The following is a 25957-nucleotide window of genomic DNA, read 5'->3' as shown; positions in this document are numbered from 1 at the left end:
AATGGCATGTCTCTCCAGCTGAACAATGAGAGAGTCTACACTCCAGTGGAGAACCGGTTGCGAGGCGTGTCCATTGGAAACGTTGGCAGATTTATAGTAGTGGAAACTGACTTCGGTGTGATAGTGAAATATGATGGCAATCACCATCTGGAAATCACCCTCCCGCAGTCTTATTTCTCAAAGGTAAGATTTAGTATGTAAACATCTGGCACTGTTTCAAAACCACTGCTTTGTGCTTTTACTTTTAATTTCTTTTATTCCTGTGTTTTGCTATTGCATCTTTCTTTGTAGCTGTATTGGAACACATGTCATTTTTTTCCTTTCTTTTTTTTTTTCTCTTAACAACAATTTCCTTGTGTTCCAAGGGGGTAGTGAAAGAAAATGACCTGGCTAGGAAAATACATCCAGATTATAGAATTAAACGCCTTTAAGCCTTAGGGAACCACAGATTTACTGCAATTTCTATTTTATTTCTCCATGGGTGTGGTCAGACACTAGTGACTATGCCTGAAATGTCTGGTACAAGATTGGTTGATGTGACCAAATCACCACCAACATTTCATAGGCAATGAATAAGAAGTTATTGGGGAAGCTGATGTAGAACAGATTGTGCTTAGAATACGCTTCTTGTTCATTTGCAGGTACATGGCATGTGTGGTAACTTCAATGATAATCGTGAAGATGATCTGTCCTTGCCCAATGGTACACTTGTCAGTGTCACACAGTTTGGAAATAGCTGGAAAGTGGAGGAAGACAGTGATGAAGGGTAAATGTAACTTTTTTTCATACCTTCCATCTTCCTTCAGGAAACAGTCTCCTTTCAATTGTTTTGACTGTTTGCTACTTTGTAGTGTATATGAGACTTTTCTCTTCTTGAATTTGAAGCTCAGAAAAAAGCCACCACCACAGGAAACCACCGCACAGGCCAGAGGGAAACCACAGCCATTATATTGATCTACATACACACTTCGGGAATTAGGCTTTGGGGCTGTCCACATTGTGGACATAGCCTCTGTTTATTTTACAGTGAAAACACCTAGAGCAGGATGATGGTGTTGGGGAACAGTGAGGGCCAGCTGCTCCCTAAGGGACTGGGAGCCTAGTGTGATAACACAGCAGAGAGAACAGTGGCCTCACCAGCCAGGGCCCATCCCACACTACCCGAGCAAGGCAAGCAGGGCAGGTCCAAGGGTGGAAGCCAGGGTCAGCCAAGAGTCCAGATCACCACACAAGATTGCAGTGATGAGACAAGTCCAAGGTCAAGCTGAGAAGTCAATCCTCTAGTCAGGGTCAAGTTCAGTGCGAGTAACAAGGGTCAGACACAGCATGGTGATTGCCAGGCAGGTCTAGTTCTGCCTAATCTTTCACTCATAGACAGAAAGAAGACTGTAGTCTCTAGCATTATTTGTTTAATACCTTTCAATAGAAACAAACTTTTCAGTTTCAGTCTCCGTCTTATATATGCCTTTGAAACTTAAATGCAGCTGTGTCTGTGCTTTTATGCAGTTGTTTATCAGACTTAAGAGAAGATGATGTTCCTCCTTGCACTGCTGAGAATAAACCAGTCATTGAAAGCCAGTGCAATGTGCTAAAATCAGACAAATTCAAAGCATGTCATAATCTAGTCAAGCCTGAAGACTTCGTACAGATCTGCATCTATGACATGTGCCAGTATGATGGCATGAAGTCCACTCTCTGTGACATAGTTCAAGTCTATGTGGACAACTGCAGGAATCATGGAATCACCATTAAATGGAGGAACAGCACATTCTGTCGTAAGTGCACAAGCAAGTGAAAAAACTGAAACTTGGATGGTTGATAGCATGAAAACAAATTAGCAGTATTAGGCGAACAAGTTATGTATAAGAAAATTAAACCCAAATTCTCACAAAATGCAATTCTATTATGATGATTTTATGACTCCATTGTTGCACTGAACTGTGTTCAGGTTGAGCTAAACTCAGGACTAGACAAGTTATGGATAGTAATGTGGAGTTAGAATGGCTTTAGGAGCCAAATGAGCACCATGAGATACTGCAATGAGCCTAAAATGGAGAAATAATATAACCAGAAGAGTAAAGCAAAGTGGGATACTGTGTTAGGACACAGGGCTCAATGCCACTCACTGTGTTTTGAATGAAAACTGGCGATTTGGCCAGTTGCTTATTAAGGGCCACGTTCTCGGATTAATTTCCAGTGTATGTGCCTCACTCCACCCATTCAACAAAGCTACAAACAAATCATGTAAAAATGAGTAAAGATTACACAGTGGGTTTCTTTTTGTTGTTTTTTCACAATTTAGTATTACATTGTGGAATTAATTATCACATAATGTTGTGGAGAGCAAAACAATTAACTGGTTAAAAAACAAGCCAGATGAATGTTGAATAGGTCCATCAGAAATTCTTAGTCGCCTCCTTGCCACGATTGGAGGAAAATACTGGACAAATGAACCCTTTGTCCTGCTACCCTGTTTCTTGAACTGTCCTGTTATGCATCTCTAGTCATTGACAGAAAGAGGGCATAGAGCTAGATGAATCTTCAATCTGACAATGCATATCTGTTGTTCTTGCATGTGTTTATGTCTGTGGTTAAGCTAGATATACACCTGTTTTGCATCACTGGAGGGTTGAGCATTCTAAGGAATTTGCCCTAAAGATTCTCATTTCTAGCAGTGCCCAAAGAGGCATTTGCAGCTGAACTGGAATACTGAATCTGAATGATCTAGCACCAGGTGCCATCAGTTCAGGCATACCTGTAATAGAACAGAATCAGCAGCTCCAGAGAGGGTTCTCTGTTTTGGTTTTGTTGGTTTTTTAAATAAAATATAAAAAATCAAAACTGGTTGATGATCAAAATCAGCTATTAAAAGGCAATTCTATATTACCATTTTATAGGCCAAGTTGTACCTTTCAGGCAGGCACATGTGTTTGCAGTGCACTTTCTAAATGTATTTAATAATGCTGGTTCTATTCTCTTCACCCATACAGCATTGCCCTGTCCACCCCACAGCCATTACACAGACTGTGTCTCCACCTGCCCATCAACATGCAATGACATTTTTGCCTCTTCCCTTTGTGAGAAGACAGAAAAGTGCACAGAGGGCTGTGAGTGTGATGATAATTACGTGCTCAGTAATGGCAACTGTGTACCTCTGAGCAAGTGTGGCTGCAGGGATGATGACAACAATTACTACAGTGTAAGTAGTTTGTAGAGCAAATCTCTGGCTGTAAAACTTGTAGAAAGTTGGTCTCCTGTCCATTTGAATGAGAGAGAGAGAGAGAGAGGAATCTTCAGGGTCTACCTCTTAAATATCTTTCATCTGATTAGTAAAAGCTGCAGGCTCAGGTATTAGGAGATGCAGGAGCTTGGTACGTCACACCTGAGGCCAAAATTGAGGCATATTCAAAATTAGTCAATTGATCAGAGTTATTCAGGCAGTCTGTCCTAGTCCTGGTTTGTGTTCAAATTCTCATGTCGAAGACAATAAGATAAATGGACTGGGATCCCCCCACCCAGGCTCTTGGTGAGACTACACCTGGACTGAGCTGTTGTGGAATCGCCAACTGGACAGTTTGCACCTAGCCATCCCCTGCACCCTTTGCTATTGAACTTCTATTGCATTGCAAAGCTGAGCACCTTGATAACATATTATTAACACAACTTGTGTCCAGGCTGGGGAGACCTGGATAACTCCACACTGCACCAAAAGATGCCAGTGTCAGAAGAACGGTGTCATCAAGTGTAAGAGCTATAGCTGTGATTCTAAAGAAACCTGCGTGATCAAAAACGGAAAATACAAGTGCAATCCAACAGGTATGTGCAGGCAGGTCTTCACTTGGTGTTCCATGAGGGCTGGAGAAGGAGGAAGGATGTGGGTGTCCATTCTTTGTTCCATGGCACTTCCAGTCTTTTCCACAGGGAAAGAAGGCAGCTCTGACAGTGCTATCGACGACACATTATTGAACACAAAAAGGCCTCAGTTCTCAGAATAGAAAGTTCCAGTACAAGACAGAGAATTTGTAGAGGGAAGTGGAACAAGAGTTTGAAAATTTACTTACATCTAGAGATTTGACAGTTCAGTCTGACTAGTTTAAATAAAAAAAAAAAATATTTGCATTTCATCTACCAAAAACAAAGTTCAGATATGTCTGTGAATCCTTCGGCAATGATCCTGTTTTTTCCATTGCATGTTGATTTGAGAACAGAAAAAAATAAAGGCAAAACAGGACACAGCAGATCTGAACAGATATGTAACAGGCCAGTCAGAGAACTTTGGTGCTTTTCATTCAATAGTTGCTTTGGCTAAGCAAAGCTAATCCCATATTCTCTAGGTAAATTGGATTGTTTAGGAGATAGCTTGTTGCCTAGTGACTCTACACTTCAATTTTGAAGAATAGTATGGCATAGGTCCTACTGTATTGATGATCAGTACAAGAGCATAATGCAAATCCAGCTTCCCCCTGCTCCATTTTGGCAAAATACCACAGCAGAGGCACCCCAGCAGTCTTAAGGAGAGCCTTGCTCCTGGGATAATGGTTTGCTCTGCACTCAATGGTCAAGGAGAATACTTAGATGATAGTCGCTGCATCTGATTGTTAGGTCTGGTGAACCCAATGATCAATTTAGTTACCTCAGAAGAAATCAGCGTGACAGCAGTGAGCCAGCCAAAATTAGACATTGCTTTTCATGTTCCAATAATTTTGTAGCAACACATTGCTGAGGATTATGAAACCGCCATCTCCAAGAGCCCACTGCAAGCCATGCTGTGTGGCAGTCATTCCTCTGCAGAGGACCAATGTGCACAACTTAGTCTCTATAAAGCCTATAAACCCTCATGTTCTGCTTCAGTTCAGTTGGCTCACACTGGTTCTCAGCAGAGGAATGAGTTTCTCTGGCCATCTCTCCATTTGAGTGCCCATTCACTAGGGTGATGCCTGAGCACCCATCTTTACTTTAAGAGACCTGCATGCTATCAGCAATCATTTTTATCTAACTTATTTTAAACTGATCCATGCATGGGATCTGGCACACGCACATTCAGACTGGAAGTAATGAAGCTCTTCCCCTTTAGGTTTTGGGACATGCCGGATCATGGGCGACCCACACTACATCACCTTTGACCATCTAGTGCACCACTTTCAAGGGAAATACACATATATTCTGGTGCAGACCATCCCTGACCTACCTGATACTCTGACACAGTTCAGCATTGAAGGCATGAACTATCCTTTACGTCGAAGTCGACGCATTACTTACCTCAAAGAGATTCTCATCAATGTTTACAATCACACAGTGCGATTCAGGCAGAACAGGCAGCTTGTGGTAAGTCTCTTGCTGACTGCAGAGCACAGAGAAAGACCCTCCCTTGAAGTAAACCACCTTTGAGTCATAAATGTCTGTTTTGAAGAATTTAAGTATTAAAGCTAACTGTTATTACAGCAGTGCTATGAGGCAATCACAAATGTGATTTTTCAGTTGTGTTGAGTCTTTTTTCTCTATAGCTCTGAAGGATATAATTCTACTTCAAACAAATAAATGAATAAATAGAGATTTAGGGATAAAACACCAAATATCCCAAGACTTACAATAAAGCCATACAAACAAATTTTTATCAGTGGTAGGGAAAAGAAAAGTGTGAATTATGGTAGGAAAACTTCATTTCCTTCCCCTTTATTGGTGCGTAAGAATATACATAGCTCATATATACATTTTTAGCTCAATAGTAGAAATCTCTTAGGATGATATGAAAATACTGTGTCCAGATCACTTTCCTCAATATATGATTTTGTTAACTTTAAAAAATTGAATACTGAGGTTTTTACCTGGTTAAATTATCTGATATATTTATCATAAAACCAGAGAAGAGGAGCGTTCATTTGTAGCATTGATCTGTACTGAAGCCAGATTTTAATTTGGCCTATATATTATGAATTTTAACTTATTCTTTCCCTGTTAGTTGGATGGTGTGAGGGTGAGACCCCCTGCTCGTCCTCATGAAGGTATTCATATATATCAGAGGACAAGAAGAATTTGCCTGGAGACAGATTTTGGCTTACACCTGAGCTTTGATAGCTATCAAAATGCAGGTAAGTAATACTAAGACAACGTGCAGGAATATTTATGCACTGTCTCAAAAAATGTTCTCATCCCAAAGGAGGTCTAAACCCAAGGCAAAATTAGAAACCTTCACCCTTCAAGCCTATGGCCCTTTGTGGTATGAACTTCCAGAAAATTAAAACAAAAAGTGTTTCCCAGGAACCAGAAAAACCATTAAACTGGCATTTCTTTATCTGGATCCACCTGAACTTAGGAGAAATGAGATGTAGAGTTAGACTGTTCTACTTTTTTTCATGTTAAGTAAGGCCTGAGTGATAAAAACGAAAGCAAATCACTTAAAATTGCTGATCAGTATGATGGGGTGAAGTCTGGATCTGCCTCTTTGCCAGCTTAACCCAGTCACAGAAGTGAGGTCAAGCTATACGGCTGCGAGTGCATCCTTTTACATGCTTCCTCTCAAGCCTATTCCAGATAATCCCATTCTTTAGTGTTTCTCAGCAGGACTCTTACATCACATACACACAACTCACACGTGTAAGCTGAACACACATTACCTCCTCTGTTCAAAGCAGAGTTACTCCTGATTTACAAAAGAATATAGCCATGTTATTTCTGAGTGTATGGTAAAAGTGCCAGGCCATTTATACACATGACCATCATTCCAAACCCTAAAATTCCAACTGCAGAAAGAAAAGGTCTGTTTTATAGGTATTCTGTTTCTCAACGAGCAAGTGGATTGCAAGTGAAGGGCAAAAAGTGGGTGGTGCATTCAGTTTGTTGCAAAGCAGTAAACAGTATGCACTAAGAGCACTCAGGCAGTGATGTCATGTTATATAATACCTTATTGGCTGCAAGAAACTACTTTTTTCATGACCCATGTTGCAAAGCACAGAAACAGTCCTGTGAATACATGTATGAACATGTATGTTCGGGGCTGTGTTCATATCCTATGTATGAGGCCCATGTCACATTACCAACTCTGATCTGAATCATGAAATGTGGCACTTGGCACTGTTTTCCACCTCTTCCATACATTCAGAAGCAAAGATTTCTGTGTAATGGCTTTTTTTTCTTCTGAACTTCCCCAGATATAAAGCTGGCCAACACCTACAGAAACAGAGTGGAAGGCTTGTGTGGTGACTTTGATGGGAAATACAGAAATGACTTCACAACTCCAGATGGTGTTTGGGTGAAGAACGTGAATGTATTTGGTGAGAGCTGGAAAGTTCCTCTGAAAAGATCAACCTCTCGTCTCAGGTACTTAATTTTCTACTTAATATCCATGGCAAGCACAGCCACTGGAAGTGAGTGAATTAAGCCATAGTTAATATCCGGGAATAACTACACTGGCTTATTTCTGGTCTTTCTTCCTCCCTCGGTCTGTGTGTAGGGACTTTTCCTGCTCATCACTATCAGTGCCCTTCTATCTAGCCAAAAGAGGCCTGAACTATCACTGCATTACTCCAGTTCAGTATCCCTCTTTGGAGTCACAGCCATTACAGCTGCTAGGACACAGGGATGAATAAGATCTTTGCCAAGCTCATGGTTCCTGGCAAAGATAAATACATCATGTTGTGCTGGATGGGCCTGAGGGAGGGGAAATCTTGGTTCAGTGTCATCCCTCCCTCTGGAACACAAAGGTAGCTTTGAAATCCATCAAGATGAATTCACAATTCATCCCAGAAGAGGTTCTTTAAGTCTGACTTCCTTACTTTCATGACTATCTAGTGTTTTCTGCCAGTACACAAAAAGTAAGGACATTCTTTTGAGTATAAATGAGCATGACATTTGTGGTCAGGCAAATTCTGTACTAATTAGTCCATACAGAACATTGAAACAGGTAGGGAAAGAAGTTTCTTCCCTCCCTTCCTCCCTTCTTTACTCCCTTCTTTCCTTCCTCCCTTCTCAATTTGCTTTGAAAGACCTTTGGAGGTTGCTTAGCCACTAACACAACTTTTTCAGCAAGTAAATGGAATTGTATTAGCTGTCAGGATATAATCTGGCTGCAAAAACTTGTCTGCCAGAATAGTAGAAAGCAGTATGTAGGCTAGTGTCAGCATAAAGGGGCTCTGGAGGCTATGCCTACAGAAGAATTCTGGCACTTCAGGCATGCAGCCAGTTGTTCAGTGAAAGTGAGCATATATCCAAGAAATAGTGGCCTAGTCCAGCTGCATCATTCTGACTAACATTCACATTTTATTGAATAGATTGGATGAAGCCTGTGTCATGCAGAATTTCCAAAGAGATAATTACAGATATCCCTTTTGATTCAAATACCCATAAATCTCTGAGATGGTAGGCAGTGTTCTAGTACATCTTTGATTTGCTTTATCTATCTCATTCCCATTCAGGAAAAATCATGAGAGAGAAATAAGCTTACACTTACACCACAAGGCAGAAGTGCTCTTGTGGTGTTACTTAGAGAGTAGTACCATGAATGGTACTCTGGATGTACAGAGAACTGATTGTTTCATAATGACTTCATTTACAGACGAGGTGTCAACCCAAAAGATGAGTCTGAGGAAGAACCAGATCCAGGGCTTTTCCAAGGCTGCAACAAGAATCAGCTGGAGCAAGAATACGGAACTTCGAGATGTCAAATCCTGACTGACTCAAATGGTCCTTTTGTAAAGTGTCATTCTACGGTCTCACCAGATTTCTATCTCACGTAAGTGTCTACTGCAGACAGTTGGTCTCCCCATTTGCAGAATCATTTTGGCACTAGTTTCTGACAAGAACTTTGCATCTTCAGTCTCCAGGGTATCAATAGGAACTGAGGATAGTAAGTGTCTTTGGAGAACTGGGACCAGTGATTCCATTATTGATACATTTAAAAACCCTTATTTATTTTTAAATAATTGTGATGATCTGTCTTTCCATCTATTTAGAGTTTCACTTTCCTGTTAGCTCTAGAAAGTAGCTTTCCTCTTTTCCTACACAGATAAAGCAGCAGTCTTAAGCATTATACATGTAGGCTGGGATTTCCAGTGTGCTTACAGTTCTCATCCACATTCAGTGAGAATTTAGTACCTGGCCCTAGTTTAGTTTCCTTTTAGCAATTCTGGCTTCATAAAATCTAGCCTTCATGCTATAGCCACAAAGACTGAAGCTGTCAGTGACATCTCTTGAATCTTTCATGGAGAAGTGCAAAAAACAGATTAGTGAAGAGTAACTAACCCTGTATCTTCAAGAAAGTTCCCTCTGCTGTGTTTCAAGGCTGCTCTGGCCTCCTACATACACAATTCCTACACACCTAATTTTGAGCTGTATGAAACCTGTTGATTCATCCCCACATTCATCGTTCATCCATCATCAGTCACAAAATTGCCGAGTAGCTGCCAGTTTTCTTTAGTCATATAGTTGTACCTAATGTTTAAAGATAGCTAATGCCCACCTCAAAGTCCCTCTTAGCTGTGAGAAGAATGTGAAGGTATCTTAAGCCAAATAAACTGGACCACTGGCTTCAGTGTATATATCCTGATTCTTAACATAAGCCTGCTTTTCTCCTCACTCTAGAATTTGGTTGGGCAGCCTGTTCTACCTTCCCGGTGGTTGCCTGATTTTTCTGAGGTGCTGCATACTTGCAGATCCCATTCATCTCAGATCGCAATGCCTCTGAAAATCAGGCCGTGGATATTCAGGTGATGAGCAAAGCTGAGAAGGTAGCACTGGCAAACAAACACTGGGTAAACCAGAATTCTCTGTCAATATTCAAGGCATATGGACATGGGGAGGGTACCCGTGTATTGAAAGAAGTGTATAGTCCAGCTATGAGACTTAGCAGCACTAAAAAGTGCTCTATAAGCAAGATGCAGCCATGCTAGCCCAAAACAGAAGCAGATAGCAAAGAATAACTTACTGTGACAAGCAGTCAGGTACCTGTTTATTGCTTGTTCATATATGAATACCTCGCATGTTAGCAGCAGCTGCACAGCAAATGACCTGATCTTCCCAATTATGTGGCTGGGGTTTTTTTTATTCCTCTGTTTTCCTGTCAGCCAGATACAGGAAAACGGAACTAACTCAGGGGCAGGCAGAAAAGCAGCTGGAAATAAACAATAACAAAGGTACTGGGAATGAACGCTTTCTTATGTTACACATAGGAGCTGCCTGTTTGATATGTGTGTGGAAGGAGATGAGGATGCTACCTTATGTCGCAGTCTGGAGGAATACGTGCTGGCTTGTCAGCAGGAAGGAGTCAGTATGGAAGGCTGGAGGAAACAGACAGTTTGTGGTAAGCACAGGAAGAACCAGAAAGTACGGTTTCTGCCTAAAGGACTCTCAAAATCTGAGATTTGAGGCTTTTGCTAGATGCACCATATATCAAAGCTTCTCAGGGAGTAAAAGCATGTTGATTCACGCTTCAATCACTGTTCACAGTTTAGCATGCACACTTGCTCTTCTGGCCTCTCTTCTGTGTCCTATGCTGACTTTCGCATTTAGACCCCAGCATAGAAAGCTACTTAGGAAAGCAGAGCTGTCAGCTCCCCTGTCGTCAGAAGTTTTGTGAGAGAAAACAACGTCCCCATTCCCAACTGGGCTAAAAAGTTAAAATTTTGGAGACCATCACAAGCCACAAATCTAGAGGAAAAACATTTCATTTCAATCTCTTTTTAAATCTACAGAATATACTAATTCTGTTTTTTGCCTGTGAAATTTCAACATTAAAAAAAAAAGATTCAGCTGAAAACTCCAAATCTTTCAGACTAAAAAAATGCTGAAATAAAACTTATAATAATCTCAAACCTTTTTTTCCTAATTTTTTTTTTCGAGTTGGGAGATTCATCAAACCATACTTCCCCTGCGTCACCCATGGTTAGATGACTGTATTCCTGGTGAAACACAGCTCCCAGAGTTGTGAAACAGCTCTGGTACTTGCAGGGATGGCTACCCTGAATGTGTGAGAAGTTATCTGAGATCAGTGAACACCAGGAATGAGAGCACAGCATACAAATAGCTTTGAGGATGTATTTCCTGACTTGGGAGTGCTTTACTTACAACTCAGTACTATTACATATGTATGCACATCTCTGTGTACGTGTGTTCATCGTATTGCCTCCTACAAAATGGTAACGTCCTCTGGATCTCAAAGGGCATTGTGTAAGTAGGTAATGCACAGGAGCCTGCTATAACTGGACTCTCCTTATTTTTACAGGTATATCATGTCCTGCCAACAGCAACTACAGCTCATGCATGTCTGCATGCCCAGCATCCTGCAACGACTTGACCAGCCCCTCTGAGTGCAAATCACCTTGTGTTGAAGGCTGTGAATGTCTCCCTGGCTATATTCTTAGTGGTTTTGACTGCGTGCCTTACAAACAATGTGGCTGCACATACCTTAACAGATATTATGAGGTACAGTCTCTCTGTGGGTCAGACAGCTCCTGCAGCACCAAACAATATTTTCTTCTGCTAATTATTTTGACAATCTCCTCAGCATGTAATTTTGCATTAGAAACAAAGAGCAATTGTTTAATAAAATTCTGGTCTCTGGAGAAAGGGAAGAGAGAGTAGATCACTTGATCTGCCTCTGAAACTCTGCCTGCCAGAATACTCAAGGCAGGCACTTGGAGAAAGTATATGATTACACTCTGGCCTCCATGTTAATTCTTCACCTCTATTATGCTAAATAATAGCATCATAGGCTCTAAAGTTTACAACACACCAGTTACAGAGAAATTCTGCCAATCACTTTGGTCCCTCTCCTCTCGGTGAAGAGCGGTATAGGCAGGGTTGAGAGTCTGTAGAGTTGGCTATGACATGAAGAGAGCCCCAAGCAAGGCTGGATTCTGAGGAATAACGAGAATCCTCCATTGTCACTGCAGGATAGAACAGCTTCATCATCTCATAGATTTCTGTTTTAACACTAGAGATTTGGTACAGAAAGGCCTAAGCCAGTAAAGATTGTTTTATGGGAGGAGGGAGACACTTACTACGAACAGGTGGCACTTGCCACAAAAATGGCACATAGCATTTCCACATTGCCTTGGAGGCATGATGTGATGCATCTGCCACTCTCTCTTATTTCCAGCAACAGTTAGACATTGTTGGTTGCACACGTACCCCACCTGGGGCTAGGATATCATACCCCAAACTCTCTTTTGCCTTCTTTCTTGGGCCATCCTTAAGTTTCAAAGAGCTGGATTAGTAAGCTGCTTGCTTTCTTTTTTGTACAAACTACTAAAAAAAAAAAAATCTGCCCTGTTGCTATTCATCACGAAGGCATCAGAGAGAGCAGCATGGGGCCCCAGTGCTCCATTCATGGTTTTTCTGGCTGATTTTGATATTTTTTAACATTTAACTGTTGTCTTCCAGATTGGAGAAATATTCACCACTGATGACTGCTCTCAGAGATGCCAGTGCACAGAAAGCTCCACTGTCTTCTGCTCTAACATAGCGTGTGGATCTGATGAAATCTGTGGCATTTCCAACTACAGTCGTGGATGCTACAGGAGTGAGTCAACCACTATCACATTGTCTTTGATGCTAAGAAGTCTTGACTAACTGCTTATAGGACATCACTGGGTTGGGGACAGTTGCAACAGAGCGTGTACAGAAGAAAAGCATACCAGGGATCTTACTCTGATGTTTCATTGTAGAAGCAGTGTTTCTTTCCCTTACTCCTGTTGTCAAGTACAAGTAATGTACCTTAAAATACAGGGGATGTCCAGCATTAGGAGCCAGTGTAATCTAAGCAAGAACAGTTCTCTCAGGGTTGGATTATCTGAGAATCTGAAGTGTTTCTCCTTCCTTTTTGCTAGGTGGACCATGTATGCCAAGTCCTTGTAAGAATGATGGAGTTTGCTCTGAAACTACCAAGAGCACCTCTCTCCGCTTCCACTGTGAATGTTCAGAACTGTACACAGGACCAAGCTGCGAGGCTGAAAAGATAGGTAATAAAACTATTTTGGATTTCACTGTCTGCATTACACACACCACTTTCAAAAATGGGTGTCATTATGGAAAAGACTGAACTTGCTCTTCATTTCCATGCTGTAAATTAGTAACCCAGTGGATGAGAGCCTGTGATCATCCAAGCAGAAAGAAGGGGTCAGATCCCCCTGCGGAGAGGTGCTAGAAGGCATGACAACAGGACGCTGTAGAGCATACAGAACCTGGGTCTAACACCACTCCAGAAAGCCACATTCATCAGAGAACACAGTATAAACCAAGCAGACAAGCAAGGGTTGAGAAAAAAATTTCTGTTCACGGTATGGTTAGCTTTCACTGACAGGGCTCTTATTTCTTCTTCAGTTGAAGACCCTCCCACAGAGGATTCTGAGGACCATACAATTGTCATAATCGTTGGAGTTGTGGCAGGCATAGTTGTTATCATCATTCTCATCACCTCTACAGTGTACCTGTGCAGGTAAGGCTTTTCCCAGCTTTGCTACATCCAGCAGAGTCAAGACATATACACCCCTTTTAGCACCTGCAAACCTTAAAACTCCCATTAGTCACATACCTGCAGGACCAGAAAGGAACCACAGCATTCAGGATCTCATTTGAGGAATGTGAGGGAAAACTTAGCTTTTTCTACAGAAATGAACATATGCCATTTCCTTTTACACAGGGCATATGTATCACTATCACAAAACTTGGGCTCCTCCAAAATCTGACTTCATTCATGCTCACACCACTATTTGACCTCTCTCTACAGCTAAGAATAGAAATTTAAAATGGTTGTTCTTTTTTTTTTTTCCATTGTACAGAAGGAAGAGAAAGACAGATACAGATGCGAAATCAAGGGATTCTTCTTTGAAATGGTCCAGGGAAGCACTCAATGACAGACTACGTGAACAAGATTATGGCTATGTCGTGAACACTGCATTTGATCAAAATTATTCCCGATAGTTAACAATATTTTTCCAATTTATTTGTATTACTTTCTGCTCTTGTATTTTAATAGTATTTCTAACACTTTGAGAAGAAATAATAATAAATATATCATTGCATTTGCTGAAAACCTTTTTTAATTATAGAATTAACTATAGCATCCCAGGCAGGTCTTCATGAGACCACCTTGCCCAAATCCTTCCATGGGGAGAGGATTAGCTGACTGAGATGGACACAGTTCTTACTCCTCTTCTGGCAAGGCATGTCCAACTGGGGAGAGAAATGTATAAGAAGACACTGAGCTCATCTGGTGACAGATGTAGTAAAAAGGATGACCCCCATTGTCCCCCTTTGGAGCGCTGGACTGAAAGAAGTGATTGTTTGAAGGAGAGCTGCCTCCTTGCTGTCTGGGTGGAGTGGACCCAGACAAGAAGTAAGGTTGTCATCAGCCTCCAGCCTGTGGGGGCTAAGCAAGAGCATAACTTAACAAAAACTTTCTGAAAAATGAGATCCTGTCATAAACTCTCCTTGGGGTCTTTGCAAACTCTGAAGCTGCCACACTCTGATGCATGTGGGTAGAGATCTGCATCGGCTTAGTCCCAGACCATGCTAAGGACCCCGCTCCAGCAGAAGGTCAAAGGTGTTTGTGGCAAAGCCTAATAACATGCAGTGTGCGAGACACCCACCCCATGACAGACCACTCGCAAGGCTCAGGGGACCGAGGCACTGCCTGGGCCTTGTACAAGCCCTGAACAAATTTTCAGTGCCATGAGTGAAGCTTTGAGACGTAAGGAATGCACCATTAAGGTTTCTCTGATGCTTTTCCAGTTCTTTGCAGGTTCACTTCTGATTATGGTGAGGAACAGCGTGGGCTTCCCATTGTTTCTGCCATAATGCTGGTTATTATTTACTTACCCTTTCTCCTGTCCCTTGTATCCATAAACTCATGTGTGCTGTTAGCCAAAAAAGTATTTGTAACCTCCATGAACAACTGTTCATGGTAGATAAAAGGCATTTTATTCTGGTCCATTCAAGAACACGCCAGCTGTCCATACATGCACAGCACAGCTATTTTGGAGAGAATGTGAATGGAAAGGGGCTTTCAGCCTCGTTACGTAATGAAAATGAATCAGCGCGAGAGATCTACTCGTGCGCAAATGAACTGTCAACCTTATGCTGGAATTTCACCGCAATTATAAAAGCATTTTTCCTGCCTGTTCAGCGGCAGCTTCCTATTGCACTCTCGCACTTGCTAACAGTGTGATTCTGTGAACATTGAGCGGTGCTGACCACGCTCGCCTCCCCTTGCAGTCGGTGGGAGCACAGGCCTGCAGGATCCCAGCCCAGGCTCTCCCAAGCAACAGGGCCCAGCTGTGCCCAGGTAAAGCAGATTTCTGGGTTTCCATGGATACACCTTGCTCCTTCAATACCTCAAGAATTGCCTTGGCTTTCCACTGCAAAGCCTTGCAAATGCTTCAGACTTGAAACAGGGGCTGATACAGAGTGCAGAATTGCAATTCAGTGCTCCACCAAATTAACTATTTCATGTCAACAGAAGCCAGAAAGATGACAAATCTTCTGCTGCTCTGATCTTTTAAATCAACTGGCTTGCTGACCTGACTTTTGAAATGCTGGGCTTTAAATACACTGCTTAGTTCAACTCACCCAGAGGACAGTTTTGTGGATAGCGAACCCTCCTTTTCCGCATCCTGCGCTGGCCATAGCCAAGGAGACAGCCGTACCTGCTCAGCTGTGCTCAGGCTGCCTGCACTGCCCGCCCCTCAGCTCAGAGGACTCTTGCTGGGCACAATCAGGTGACTCCCCTGATGTCCTGAAGGAAATTCCTGGGCCACAACATGAAAGACACATGAAAAGCCACCCTAGAAATCTCTTTGCCCTAAAAATGGCCATTGGGATTTACTCCGAGCTCCACCTCCTTTGCTTCCCTTCGCCAGCAAAGAGGCGAAACGGCAGCTCTGCGTTGCCCTTCGCTCAGGAAATGTTTCCTGGTGAGGGATGCTCACTTACCCCTCGGCTCGGCAGGACAGCCGCCCCGGCTCCGCACACCGGAGCCCACCCCCGCGGCTGGCGGGGCCCCGGGAGCCGTGGCAGAGGCTCCCGGCGAGGAGGCGGTGGCCCGTCTTCCCCGGGGGCAGGACGAGCTTTTCCACCCGGCGGGCGGTTTCGGCAACACCCTCTGGAGCGGAGCCTCCGCTGTCGGAGCGGAGCGGAGGGGCTGCTTGGCTGGCAGGCAGGCAGCTCGCCGGGGACCGTGCAAGCGCCGCCTGCCCGGCTCCTCGCCATTTATAGCGGCCGGGAGAAGCCAGAACGCGGCCCAGCTTCCGCCGCTGTCCTCCCCCCGCGCCCGGGGCGGCAGCCCGGCCACGGCAGCAGCGGGACGGGCGCTAGGGGTGAGCGGGGCCGCGGGGGAGCTCCGGGGGTGGGAGCAGGCGTCTGCCAGCAGGATGTGGCCCCCTCCGGGGTGCCGGGTGCTGTGCTGCAGGGGTGCCGGCGGCGGGCGCGGGTCTACCGAGCTCCCGGCGGTGCCCCAAAGCCTGGGGACGGGCTCGGCACCCTGGGTGTCTCCCCGGGGAGCTGCGACCCTCCACCGGAGCTGGCCCGCTACCGGCACAAGCGGCCTTGAAAGGAGCACGGCCGGGAGGGGACCGGCGGAGTCTTGCGGCGGGGGGGGGGGAGCGGTGGGAACGGTTCAGACCGCCGGCCCGGGGAGGGGGCCGTGCGGCGGGGTGAGCCGGGGACGGGCGCTACGAGCTGGACGCCGGCCCGTAATGGCTTCACCCTTCGCCTGCAGCGCTCGGCGGGAGGGGCGGCGATTTCGTTTCTTGCCCTACGCCAGCGCGTTGCTTGCAGGCGAGACCGGCTGCCCCTAGCCAGGGCCCTGCAGAGAGGGCGACCGCCACAGCAGTGGTCGGGTGCCGCTTAGTGCTCCCCATGCAGTATGAGCGTGCCTGGCCCTAATGATCTCCCTGCCTGCGATCCCCCAGCAGATGCCCTGTGCCCATCCCAGACGTCCGCTCTCCACCGTGCCTTGCACTGAGCGTGCCCAGCAAGAGGGGCATGTCCTGACCTCACACTCTTGAGATGGCAGCTGTCGAGAGCTTCAGCACCACCCACCCCGGCGACCCCCAGCCCGGGGACCTGATCGAGATCTTCCGGCCAGCTTACCAGCACTGGGCCCTCTACCTGGGGGACGGGTACATCATCAATGTGACACCCGTAGGTAAGGCTGGTACAGCCCAGCAGGGTGCAGAGGGGTCTTTGGGGTGATCCAGGAGCCCTGTCTCCCTCCATGGGCTGGTGGGAGACCCTGTGTGTGTAGATGGCATTTCCAAGAGCCAGCCAGAAACTCCTCTGAGATTTTGGAGGGGCCAGACAAGGCCTGCCTGGCTCATCCCATCCCTACCTTCCCCAGATGAAGGGCCGCCAGCCACGTTCGCCAGTGCCAAGTCAGTGTTCAGCAGAAAGGCCCGGGTGAGGATGCAGCTCCTGAAGGATGTGGTGGGAAACGACACCTACCACATCAACAACAAGTACGACGGCACTTACGCTCCCCTCCCAGTGGAGGAGATCATCCGGCGCGCTGAGTACCTCATTGACCAGGAAGTGTCCTATGACCTGCTTGGTAACAACTGCGAGCACTTCGTGACGCTGCTCCGCTACGGCGAGGGGGTTTCCGACCAGGTAAGTAACACGGGGTAAGCCCCTGCATGCCTCACAGTGCACCTCCTCGCTGCTCTGTGTGAGCCCCTGGACCAGGGCACAGCATGCAAACTGCATGGGGACAGCAAAGCCCCAGGCGTGGGGTCCAAGCCGTTGCTGCCTCTGGCCTCACCAGAGACCCTGGCCCAGGAGGTTCACTATGGTCTGCACCCTGATAGTGCCCTCTTACTGAATGCCACAGCCTAAGGGTAAATGCCTGGGTGTTACCCCTTCTGCTTATTGGGCAGGTGTCTCTCATTCATTTAATTGCCTTCATTATCCCTGCCTGCTCTTCATTAGCGTGCCTGGGGGTAAAAAAAAAAAAAGCTCCTCATGTTTCCAGCCTGTGTTTTACTTCCCCCTTGCAGGCCAACCGAGCAATCAGTGCCATTGGGTTTGTAACAGCTGCTGCAGGTGCCTTCTCCTTGCTGGGCTTGCTCCGGAGCAGATCCAGAGAGAGACAGTACTGACGGGCTGCCGGGATGAGCTCAGAGCAGGGCAGGGAGCCCCCGGCCGGGAGGGACCTGGGACAGTTTGTGGCCACAGCTGCCACCGAGACTTACTAACAACTGTGTTGCCCTTGCTGAGAGCAGCACTAGCCTGCTTGCCACATCTGCTTTTATTTTGTTGCCTGTGATGATTTTTGTGGTAGTCTGGGAGCGCTTGCAAGCAAATTCTCCATCCTCACACCCCTGCTGCTCTGCTGAGGGCTGGTGCAGGCTTTCTACACACATCATGCTTTTATCAACTACATCCCGTGGGCTCTTTCTGTGAATAACCTATTTTTAACCTGCTTGAAGAAAAATTTTTACTTTTTTTTTTTTTTTTAAACAAAAGTAATCTAAAAGTATTGCTGAGGGTTTACTGTGTGTCCTCTAGCTGAGAGCCTGTGCAAGTGGAAAACCCCAGGTTCCCAGGCCTGTGGAAGGGCAGACAAGGCATGTGCTGTGTCTCGGAGCCTGTGCCTGCGGTGCCTAAACTGAGCCGCTCCTGCAAGGGCAGGAGGTAGGAAGGAAGGGCAGGTCTTACAGGCTGTATCCCTCAGTGTTTTAAATGAGTGCTCTGGTTCTGGAATGATGGTGTTTTGCTCAGTTTTCTCCTGCCTGCAAAGCGTCCCTTTCCCTGGCTCCTCTGACTCCCTTTGGGAGCAGCAAGCCCCCAGTCCAGGGGATCTGACAAAAACCCAGCTAGCTTTTTCTCTGGCAGCTGTTTGTTCCAGGTTGGGACCACTGTGCCACTGAACTTTCCCTCTTCATCCCTGTAAGTGCAGTAATTGTTGGTATTGGACCTGATCAAGCTTACTAGATGATCTTTAACCATTTTATGATTCTACTCCTTGGTCTGCCAAAGCACTGAGGTTTAAAGAAAGACCACCATGGATTGCAAGGGCAGCCAGGAGCCTTTGCCCCCCCGCAGCTGGGGCCACTGGCTCTTCAGTGACCAGAAGCTGAATTTAAGCAGTTTGTAGCCCCAGCACAAGATCAGTCTTCCTCCAGCCAGCATGAAGGCAAAGCCAGGGTCCCTGCAGTACTGTGGGTGACGTACCTGGAGAATGAGCTGTGCAGCACCTATGCCCCATCTCCAAATCTAGAGCCCTGCTATTTCCTTGTCACAAAGCTGACATGTGGCTCGTCTTAGAATAAAACTGTTTTGGAAAAGTGTGGTTTATTACTCTTTACCAGGAGTATCTGGCTTGCACGTTTGGAACCATGCTGTTTGCAGACCACATGTCAGAAATTAAATGCTGTGTTGCTTTTGCCACAGGCAACTGCCTGGACTGTAAGAAGAGATGAGAGCAAAAGAGCTGTCTGTAAGAGGCTTGCTATTTTTGTCTGCTCTTAACATGTACATAACTGGATCAGAAGCTTTTTTTAAACATCAGTTGTTTCAATGTTTGAAATAACGAAGCCAAGACTTCTGGTCATATTTTGTAGTGCCCTCTGTTACTACATTTAAATAAAGTTCTTTTTTAATATGGGAAAACATATTCTAATAAAACTGAACCTGAAAGTCCTTTTTTGCTTCCTGCAAATGTAATCAAAATGTAATCTTTCATGGCTAAACTAATTAGGTGGTTGAACAACTTGAAGATGAAAGAGCAAGTACAGAGGGGCTCAGCTTCTTGTACCTGTCCGGCAGCCGTGTGCCAGAGCACGTTAAAACCCCTGCTTCTTGCCGTGACCTAGTTAAAGCAAGAAGCCATGGCGTAGCTCTGCTTTCTGCTGCATGACGCCAAACCTGGGCCAGGACCTGGCAGTGGCAGAACTGGGGGGGTCATGTGTGCGTGTGTGCAGCAGCTGTGCTGTCCTCTGCCTCTGCAAGCTTAAGTGGGGCATAGCCTCGCCAGCCTTCCCAGCCTGATCTTACAGTAATCCTTAAGCTTTAACCTTTCTTGTACTCAGAGCATTATGTCTGCAAGAACTGGCAAGGGAGAGCTGGGTGAGTACAGCATATGTGCCCTCTCACATCTGTAATTCACTCCAGGATGCAAGAAAACGGGAATTACTTCATCTGGGGAACTTTCTTGTAGTTCTTGGAAGCTGCAGCGTTTCATTTAACGCAGGATTTTGCAATTCTATGCATGCTCCTCTGTGTGGTCAAGATTAGGTCGCTTATTTTGGATTGCCCTCCCATCAAGCCTGGTGGGTGCATTGACAGGATTTGGTGGAGCAGTGGCTGAAACATGGAGTGAGAGTGTGGCGTGGAGCAGCAGAAGCCATCGCTTCACTGTATTCAGTATTTCTGAGCCTTTGTAGGAGATGTTGGCATGGCCTGAGACCTGCTGTTGCCATGGAGTAGAGTCAAGGCTGTTATTTTACCAGCAGCTGAAAGAATAATCCTTGCCTGTGCTCCGGGGCACAGCCAGAGCAGGCCCAGCCTGCCCCTGAATGGATGGGTTTGTGCAGGGATTTCAAACATCTGAATCTGCTGCACATCAAAGGATGAAAACAGGGGCTGTTCAGTGCAAGCTGAGGAAGCTGCCAGCACTGTGCAGCCCTGCGCCCGGCTGCAGGGTCTCGCCTAGTCCTCGTTGCTGTATTCGTAGGTGGGGTTAATGTAAATCTCGTCCGTGCTTTTTGCTGCAAAGTCTTTTGCCTTTACGGGAGGCCAGTTGGGATCCCTCTGCAGCATCCTCTGCCACTTTTGGTACTGACTGTTAGACTGGTACCCAAACCAGGCTTTAATCAGCAGCCAGAGGTGCTTGTTCTGCAGAGTGACACGGTGCAGGGTCAGTGCTGTTGCCCTTCACTGGAAGGGAGGACCGCTCGGGGACAAAAGCCATCCCTTGCTACACGTGCAACCCCCCTGAGCCCCATGGCACTGGGGCGGCTGCGTGCAGTCCCCTTCGGTAACACGGCTGCCAAATGCCACCTTCCTCATGCACAGGAAGGCTCTGCTCAGTTATATCAGGACAACACTGATCTCAGTCTGTTTAGCTGAAGGGGATAATCAAGGGGCAAGATTTTCCCCCTGGGGCTGTGGGACAACCAGGCACTGCTGCCCCTAGCAGGGGACAATACCTGGTGCTAGATACAGCCAGCCTTGACCCACAAAACACTTTAGGGCTTAGTCATTACTGCAATATCCAACGGCACAAGCCAGCGCAGTCTCTGGCCTGGTCGATTGTAGGACAAGAGGGAAGTGGTGGTTTCAAAATCAGTGCCAAGTGCCTGACCCGTGCTGCAGTCTGCTCCCCTGCGAGCCAGGGCAGCAGGCTCCTCCTGGGCCACTGCACTTCAGCTCGCTCCCTCTCTAAAGGCTTAAGAGATGTGGTCTAAATCATCTCTGGGGCTGCATAAAATGGATTTGACTGACAAACATTGAGTCTTAAGGAAAAAAAAAAGGCCTGAGGGTTTATGCTTCTGCAGGAAGAGAGCGTTGCTGCAAATGGGGGTAGAAAGAGCTGACCAGACACCATTTCTGTTCACCCCGGAGAACAGGCGGTAAACAAATGCACTCACCTCCGTAAAAAAAGATACGCAAAAGGTGACCAAGAGCATCAGTAAGATGTAAACTCTTCAGATCACAGGAGTGCAAAGAAACTGTTGGAAAAGACATGAACAGCAATTAGGTTTAAATGCCTTGCCAAGATTTGCATCTGTTCCTAATGATTTGAGAGGCTGACTAACATTTTCCCAGTGGCAAGCATGGAGGAGGCAGTAGAAAGTGACAGTATTTCCTTGTCACAGAGATCTTGGAAGGTTTGGTGCCAGATTCCCCATGGCACGGAGCTGCCTAACTCATCTCGGCTACTTCAGCTACTGCTGAAACCCACACATCAGGTGCCTGGGGCAGGAACCAGCAGCCCAAATGCTTCTGGGGAGCTACAGCTAATGCACAACGTGCGGCTCCTCTCCCTCTGTGTACACCCATCCTAACGCCAGGCCTCCACCCGAACCCATCCCGTGCAGGATGGCCAGGGACAAGCCGCAGGGTTGCCCGACATTGGGCAGCACAGCTGGAGGCAGCCGCCTGCCCTGTGCCCTGGCTGAGCGCCCAGGAGGGCCGAGGCAGCCACGGCCCCACGTGAGCTCATGGTGCTCCAGGAAGGGGGGGCTGGCACAGCAATCCCTGCCCACTCGCTTCTCTGGCCAACAAGCCTCCTCCAGCTGTGAGAGACTGAAAGACTTAATGTCTCAAACATTGTGGTAAAACAAGTCACGGTCTGCATGACAGCGGTAAACCTTAAACGAGAGGTCAGATAGCTCAGGAGGCGGAGGGCGCGCCGGAGGGCGCGCAGTTCCATGTTCCGATAGGCCCGGCAGGACAACGCACCATGTACGGCCAGAGGTCATACAGAGTTTATTTGAGGAAGGGGCTCACGACCACCCCCCCAGTGGCGCCTGCACAAAGGATCAGGAGCTACATAACTCCCCGAGGGGCGGGAACTAGACGATAAAAGGCACAACTCCAAGGAGCCGCGCACGTGCCCATCACCTGAGGATTGCCACGTCCGTCATCGTCATCGCGGGATCCAAGGGTGGTGATCTCTGTCTCTCTCTCTCTCCCCCCCCCTTTTCTTCTCTTTCCTTTTCTTCTTATAAATGCCTCAACAGAATCCACGCCGCCTATTATTACGCTTTCCAAGTTTAAGTTGCGTGCTCCATAAATAAAGCGTTTAATTGATCGCCTGGTGTCGTTTCACCTTAATTTAGCCCAAGGGAATCACAAAACTGCTATGACCCCCTGAGTCACCCAGTCTGGGTCATAACACCAGCATGCAAAACCACAATCCACCCTATTGTGCTTTTCTGTTAAGAAGAAAAGCTTAGCAAGCTACAAGCACTTTTTCTTCTCTCTGTTTCCACCCAGTCTTTAGAGGAGAGGAGGACTACCTCATTAATCCAGCCCTTGTCAGAAGGATGTTAGAGAAGTTTGAAAGGGTTGCCCGGTCAGCATCAGATTAGCACATTAATTTCCAAGATGACCATAGCTGTAGCTTCTACTCTGTATGCTTAGGTAAAGGGCCAGCAAAATACATGGCATGAAAATGAAACGCGCATTCCATTTGCGCTTACCTGCATGCCGCTGTACACAGCATCAATGTCGACAAAGAAGGGGAAGAGGCAGACTGCAAGCTGGAGGGCCAGGAGGACTGAAAATACATGTAGGGAAAGAAGAGCATTTGTGGCCCTGGGAGGGAGCGGGTTTGGTGACCAAACTCTGCAAATATGTTGACAGGAGCCCCGGGTGCTAATGCTGTAAAACTGCCATCATGTAAAATGACTTTCTTTTTTTCCTCCCCCTAAAAGAGCAGCTGTGGAATTGAAACTAGAGGAGCTACCCCCCAGCAGCCTGTTGCAAAGCTCACCACCTACACTGGTTTTTCTTGCACAAGTGATTCGGCACGTTCTGATTCTTATACAACCACAGAAAACTGCCTCAAAAGGGCACTGCTCTGAGCCACACCAGCATCCCTTCCCCAGCGCTCGCTCCTCCACGTGCTCAGCCGCATGCCTGGACCACAGGCAGCAGAGGAGGCTGCTTGTTCTCATGGCCTGCCCTCCCAGGGAGGGCCAGGTGCTTCTGTGACCGACAAGGTGCAAAGGTGGGCTATACCTGTGCCTTCCACGGGAAGAGTTTGTCTGGCTTTGCGTCTTCTTTCAAAGGAGCAGGAGGCCACAGAGCGATGGCAAATGGCAGAGACATCCGGAGGTGCCAAACTCCTGGCAATTACCAGGAGCTGAGCATCTTAAAACTAGTTCGTAAATTGGGTCAACAGCTCCCAACAGCCTCCTGGCAACCTTCTCACTGCCAGGGAGGAGAGGGGACAGGGCTGAGTGGGTGGCAAAAGCAAGGGAGTTGCCCTTTGCTTCCTCCTAGGGATTGTCCCCAAACAGGGATAAAACACAGAGAAGCGTGTGCAGATTTCTCAGTTGACAGAGTCCTCTGTCCCTGAGGACTGCTTGCAAAGCAGCTTCTTTCTGGTCTCACCTGTCTTCTGCAGGTGATCAATGCTCTGTGGAACAGGTTTGGGACCTGCCTTTTAATAAAATACCTAACAAAATCAACTCTGCTAAGATTAAGCAAAGTCCTGTCCTCTCAACCATGAGCTGCAATTGCAGCTGTCAGTCAACCGATGGCTAGAAGGGCTAAATCATCTCAGCAAAACTCAAACAAAAAAGAAAGGTTATTGTTAGAGGATTTTAACGGTGATATTATCTTGGGCTTTTCTCTCTCATCTCTAGGAATGGAAGTCAGGCAAGGTAAGTGCGAATCTCAGAGGAACTCTTTTTGATGTGTGTAGTTCGAAACAAATACATCTGATCCTCATATGCTCTCTGCATTCACAATAATACACAGTTCGGCTCTAAATCCAGCCCATCATCTTCTGGAAAGCACACATTTTCCAAAACAAGATGCAGTCTCCTTTTTCAGCTCTGCTTCTTCTTATATCCAGGAAGAAGCTAACATAAGCAGTGCTCACTGAGCTTTTTTAGAAATAGAGAAGTAGGAGCTCACATACACCAACAATTATTTTACATGCCAGTCACTGGTGTGGGTACAGAAAAATCCACAGCATCCCTTCCCTAGCAGCCTCCCCTGCCAGGGTTATTTGGGGGCAGGAATGAGAGCCTGTGGAACACGTTACTCTAGCTCTACTCATGGTTGGTGTAGATGGGCTTCCGGAAGGACTTTCCCTTGGAAAAGACGAAGGCCACAATGATGCAGTTGATAGAAGACAGCGGCCACAGTGTAGTGTCTTTGTAACTGAGGACAGTGCTCTGGGCACCACTGCTGGTACCGTTTCCCCCTGGGCTGGTGGGGGACGTGGTCTGGTTCCCTGGGGAGCAATGTCTGTAAGGTAACACCCAGCATTTTGTTCCTGCTCTCTCCAGCAACAGTGAGCTGCAAACAGCAATTCCCTTTTCTTTCCGACCCAGCCCACTATAACCAGATATCGCCCACAGGAGTGAAAACCACTTTTTAAACAAAAAAAAACCCCAAAACCCAAAAAAACCCCTCAGCTCAGTGTTCTGGTTTGTGCCAAAATCTTGGCTCTCAAGTGGGCAACGATAGTAGTGTTCGAGAGACATGGCTATGAAGATGCGTGCCCCAGCTGCCTGCACGCCACGCCGGCACACTCGCCCTGCGATGCATCCGTGCAGCCGCAGGGAAGCGGCCCCAGCTGAGCCCCGGCATCTGGGAGCATCCCCACTGAAACGCCTCGCTGGGCCTACCCGTTCATTTCTGCATGATGGTATGCTGGCCATTAATACGTATATTATAATATATTTTATATAACATTATACATATATAATACAATTCGGCTCTGGAATATGGAGAGAGACTTTTTACCTTCCACGAAGCGAGCCGGCTTCCGACCTCGCAACCTTTTTTCAAGCCGAGTCGGGTTCCAGAAAAACCCGGCCCCAGGGCTGTTTTGTTTCCCGGAGGAGCTGTGCGGCCGGACCCCGGGAGAGGGCAGCAAAGGGGTGCGGAGGGAGGCCGGCCGTCCCCGCCGGCGCCCCGAGCCGCTGCCCCGGCGCCGCCCGGCCGCGCCGGGGATGGGCGCCCGCCGCAGCCCCGGGGCAGGGGCACCCCCACTTCTCCCGCAGTTCCAGGTGGGCAGCGCCACGCGTGCTTCAGAGGAGGCGTTTGAAAAACACGCGTGTGTTAGCCCTCGGGCTGGCCCGCTAGATTTCTGTGTGGCATCTGCAGCAACTTCATTTTGTCTTGGCAACACTCTGCTGACTACACGCACAGTTTGGGGGGGGGGGGGGTGAATTGTCCCGCTCGGGTCCTGCGGTGTGCCCAGCTGCAGGCCATGGCGAGGCTGGCGTGTCCCCCGCGCACAGCAGCAACGTGATCTGCAAGCTGGGGATCAGAGGCAAAAAGA

General features: G+C 46.9%; 3 protein-coding genes across 4 annotated transcripts in view; 2 read left to right on the top strand and 1 right to left on the bottom strand.

Moving 5' to 3' along the window:
- Positions 1–13033, top strand: part of LOC143162601 (IgGFc-binding protein-like) — a 52744-nt gene extending 39711 nt beyond the window's left edge. Inside the window, exons 48-60 of the mRNA XM_076343285.1 lie at positions 19–183; positions 642–766; positions 1507–1775; positions 2991–3199; positions 3675–3816; positions 5075–5325; positions 5960–6089; positions 7149–7317; positions 8552–8728; positions 10164–10294; positions 11216–11415; positions 12376–12514; positions 12822–13033. Of these exons, the coding sequence (XP_076199400.1) occupies positions 19–183; positions 642–766; positions 1507–1775; positions 2991–3199; positions 3675–3816; positions 5075–5325; positions 5960–6089; positions 7149–7317; positions 8552–8728; positions 10164–10294; positions 11216–11415; positions 12376–12514; positions 12822–13033 (2319 nt within the window). The remainder of the gene's footprint in view (positions 1–18; positions 184–641; positions 767–1506; positions 1776–2990; positions 3200–3674; positions 3817–5074; positions 5326–5959; positions 6090–7148; positions 7318–8551; positions 8729–10163; positions 10295–11215; positions 11416–12375; positions 12515–12821) is intronic.
- Positions 13034–15990: 2957 nt separating this feature from the next.
- PLAAT1 (phospholipase A and acyltransferase 1) lies at positions 15991–22744 on the top strand. Of its 2 annotated transcripts, none has more exons than XM_076341078.1 (4): positions 15991–16307; positions 16905–17137; positions 17330–17598; positions 17985–22744. In XM_076341078.1, the coding sequence occupies exons 2-4, from the start codon at positions 16999–17001 to the stop codon at positions 18084–18086; spliced, it is 510 nt and encodes a 169-aa protein (XP_076197193.1). In that variant the 5' UTR covers positions 15991–16307; positions 16905–16998; the 3' UTR covers positions 18087–22744. The 2 variants fall into 2 exon arrangements, with proteins under 2 accessions (XP_076197193.1, XP_076197192.1); XM_076341077.1 differs by having other exon boundaries at positions 16902–17137.
- LOC143162600 (putative cation-transporting ATPase 13A5) overlaps positions 20638–25957 on the bottom strand; it is a 32200-nt gene continuing 26880 nt past the window's right edge. The window contains 4 exon segments of the mRNA XM_076343284.1: positions 20638–20852; positions 21575–21659; positions 23136–23224; positions 24725–24915. Of these exon segments, the coding sequence (XP_076199399.1) occupies positions 20638–20852; positions 21575–21659; positions 23136–23224; positions 24725–24915 (580 nt within the window).

This window comes from Aptenodytes patagonicus, chromosome 6 (assembly GCF_965638725.1).
Source record: "Aptenodytes patagonicus chromosome 6, bAptPat1.pri.cur, whole genome shotgun sequence".
In the NCBI taxonomy this organism is placed as follows: Eukaryota; Metazoa; Chordata; class Aves; order Sphenisciformes; family Spheniscidae; genus Aptenodytes; species Aptenodytes patagonicus.
The sequence above is the reverse complement of the archived record's forward strand: the minus strand, read 5'-3'. Positions and strand labels throughout refer to the sequence as shown.

What these genes read in the sequence shown, in the direction of transcription:
- PLAAT1 (XM_076341078.1), top strand. Translation starts at nt 16,999, where the DNA reads ATGGCAGCTGTCGAGAGCTTCAGCACCACCCACCCCGGCGACCCCCAG. An exon ending in CATCAATGTGACACCCGTAG is followed by an intron (nt 17,138 to 17,329) that starts GTAAGGCTGGTA and finishes TACCTTCCCCAG; the next exon opens with ATGAAGGGCCGCCAGCCACG. An exon ending in GCGAGGGGGTTTCCGACCAG is followed by an intron (nt 17,599 to 17,984) that starts GTAAGTAACACG and finishes TCCCCCTTGCAG; the next exon opens with GCCAACCGAGCAATCAGTGC.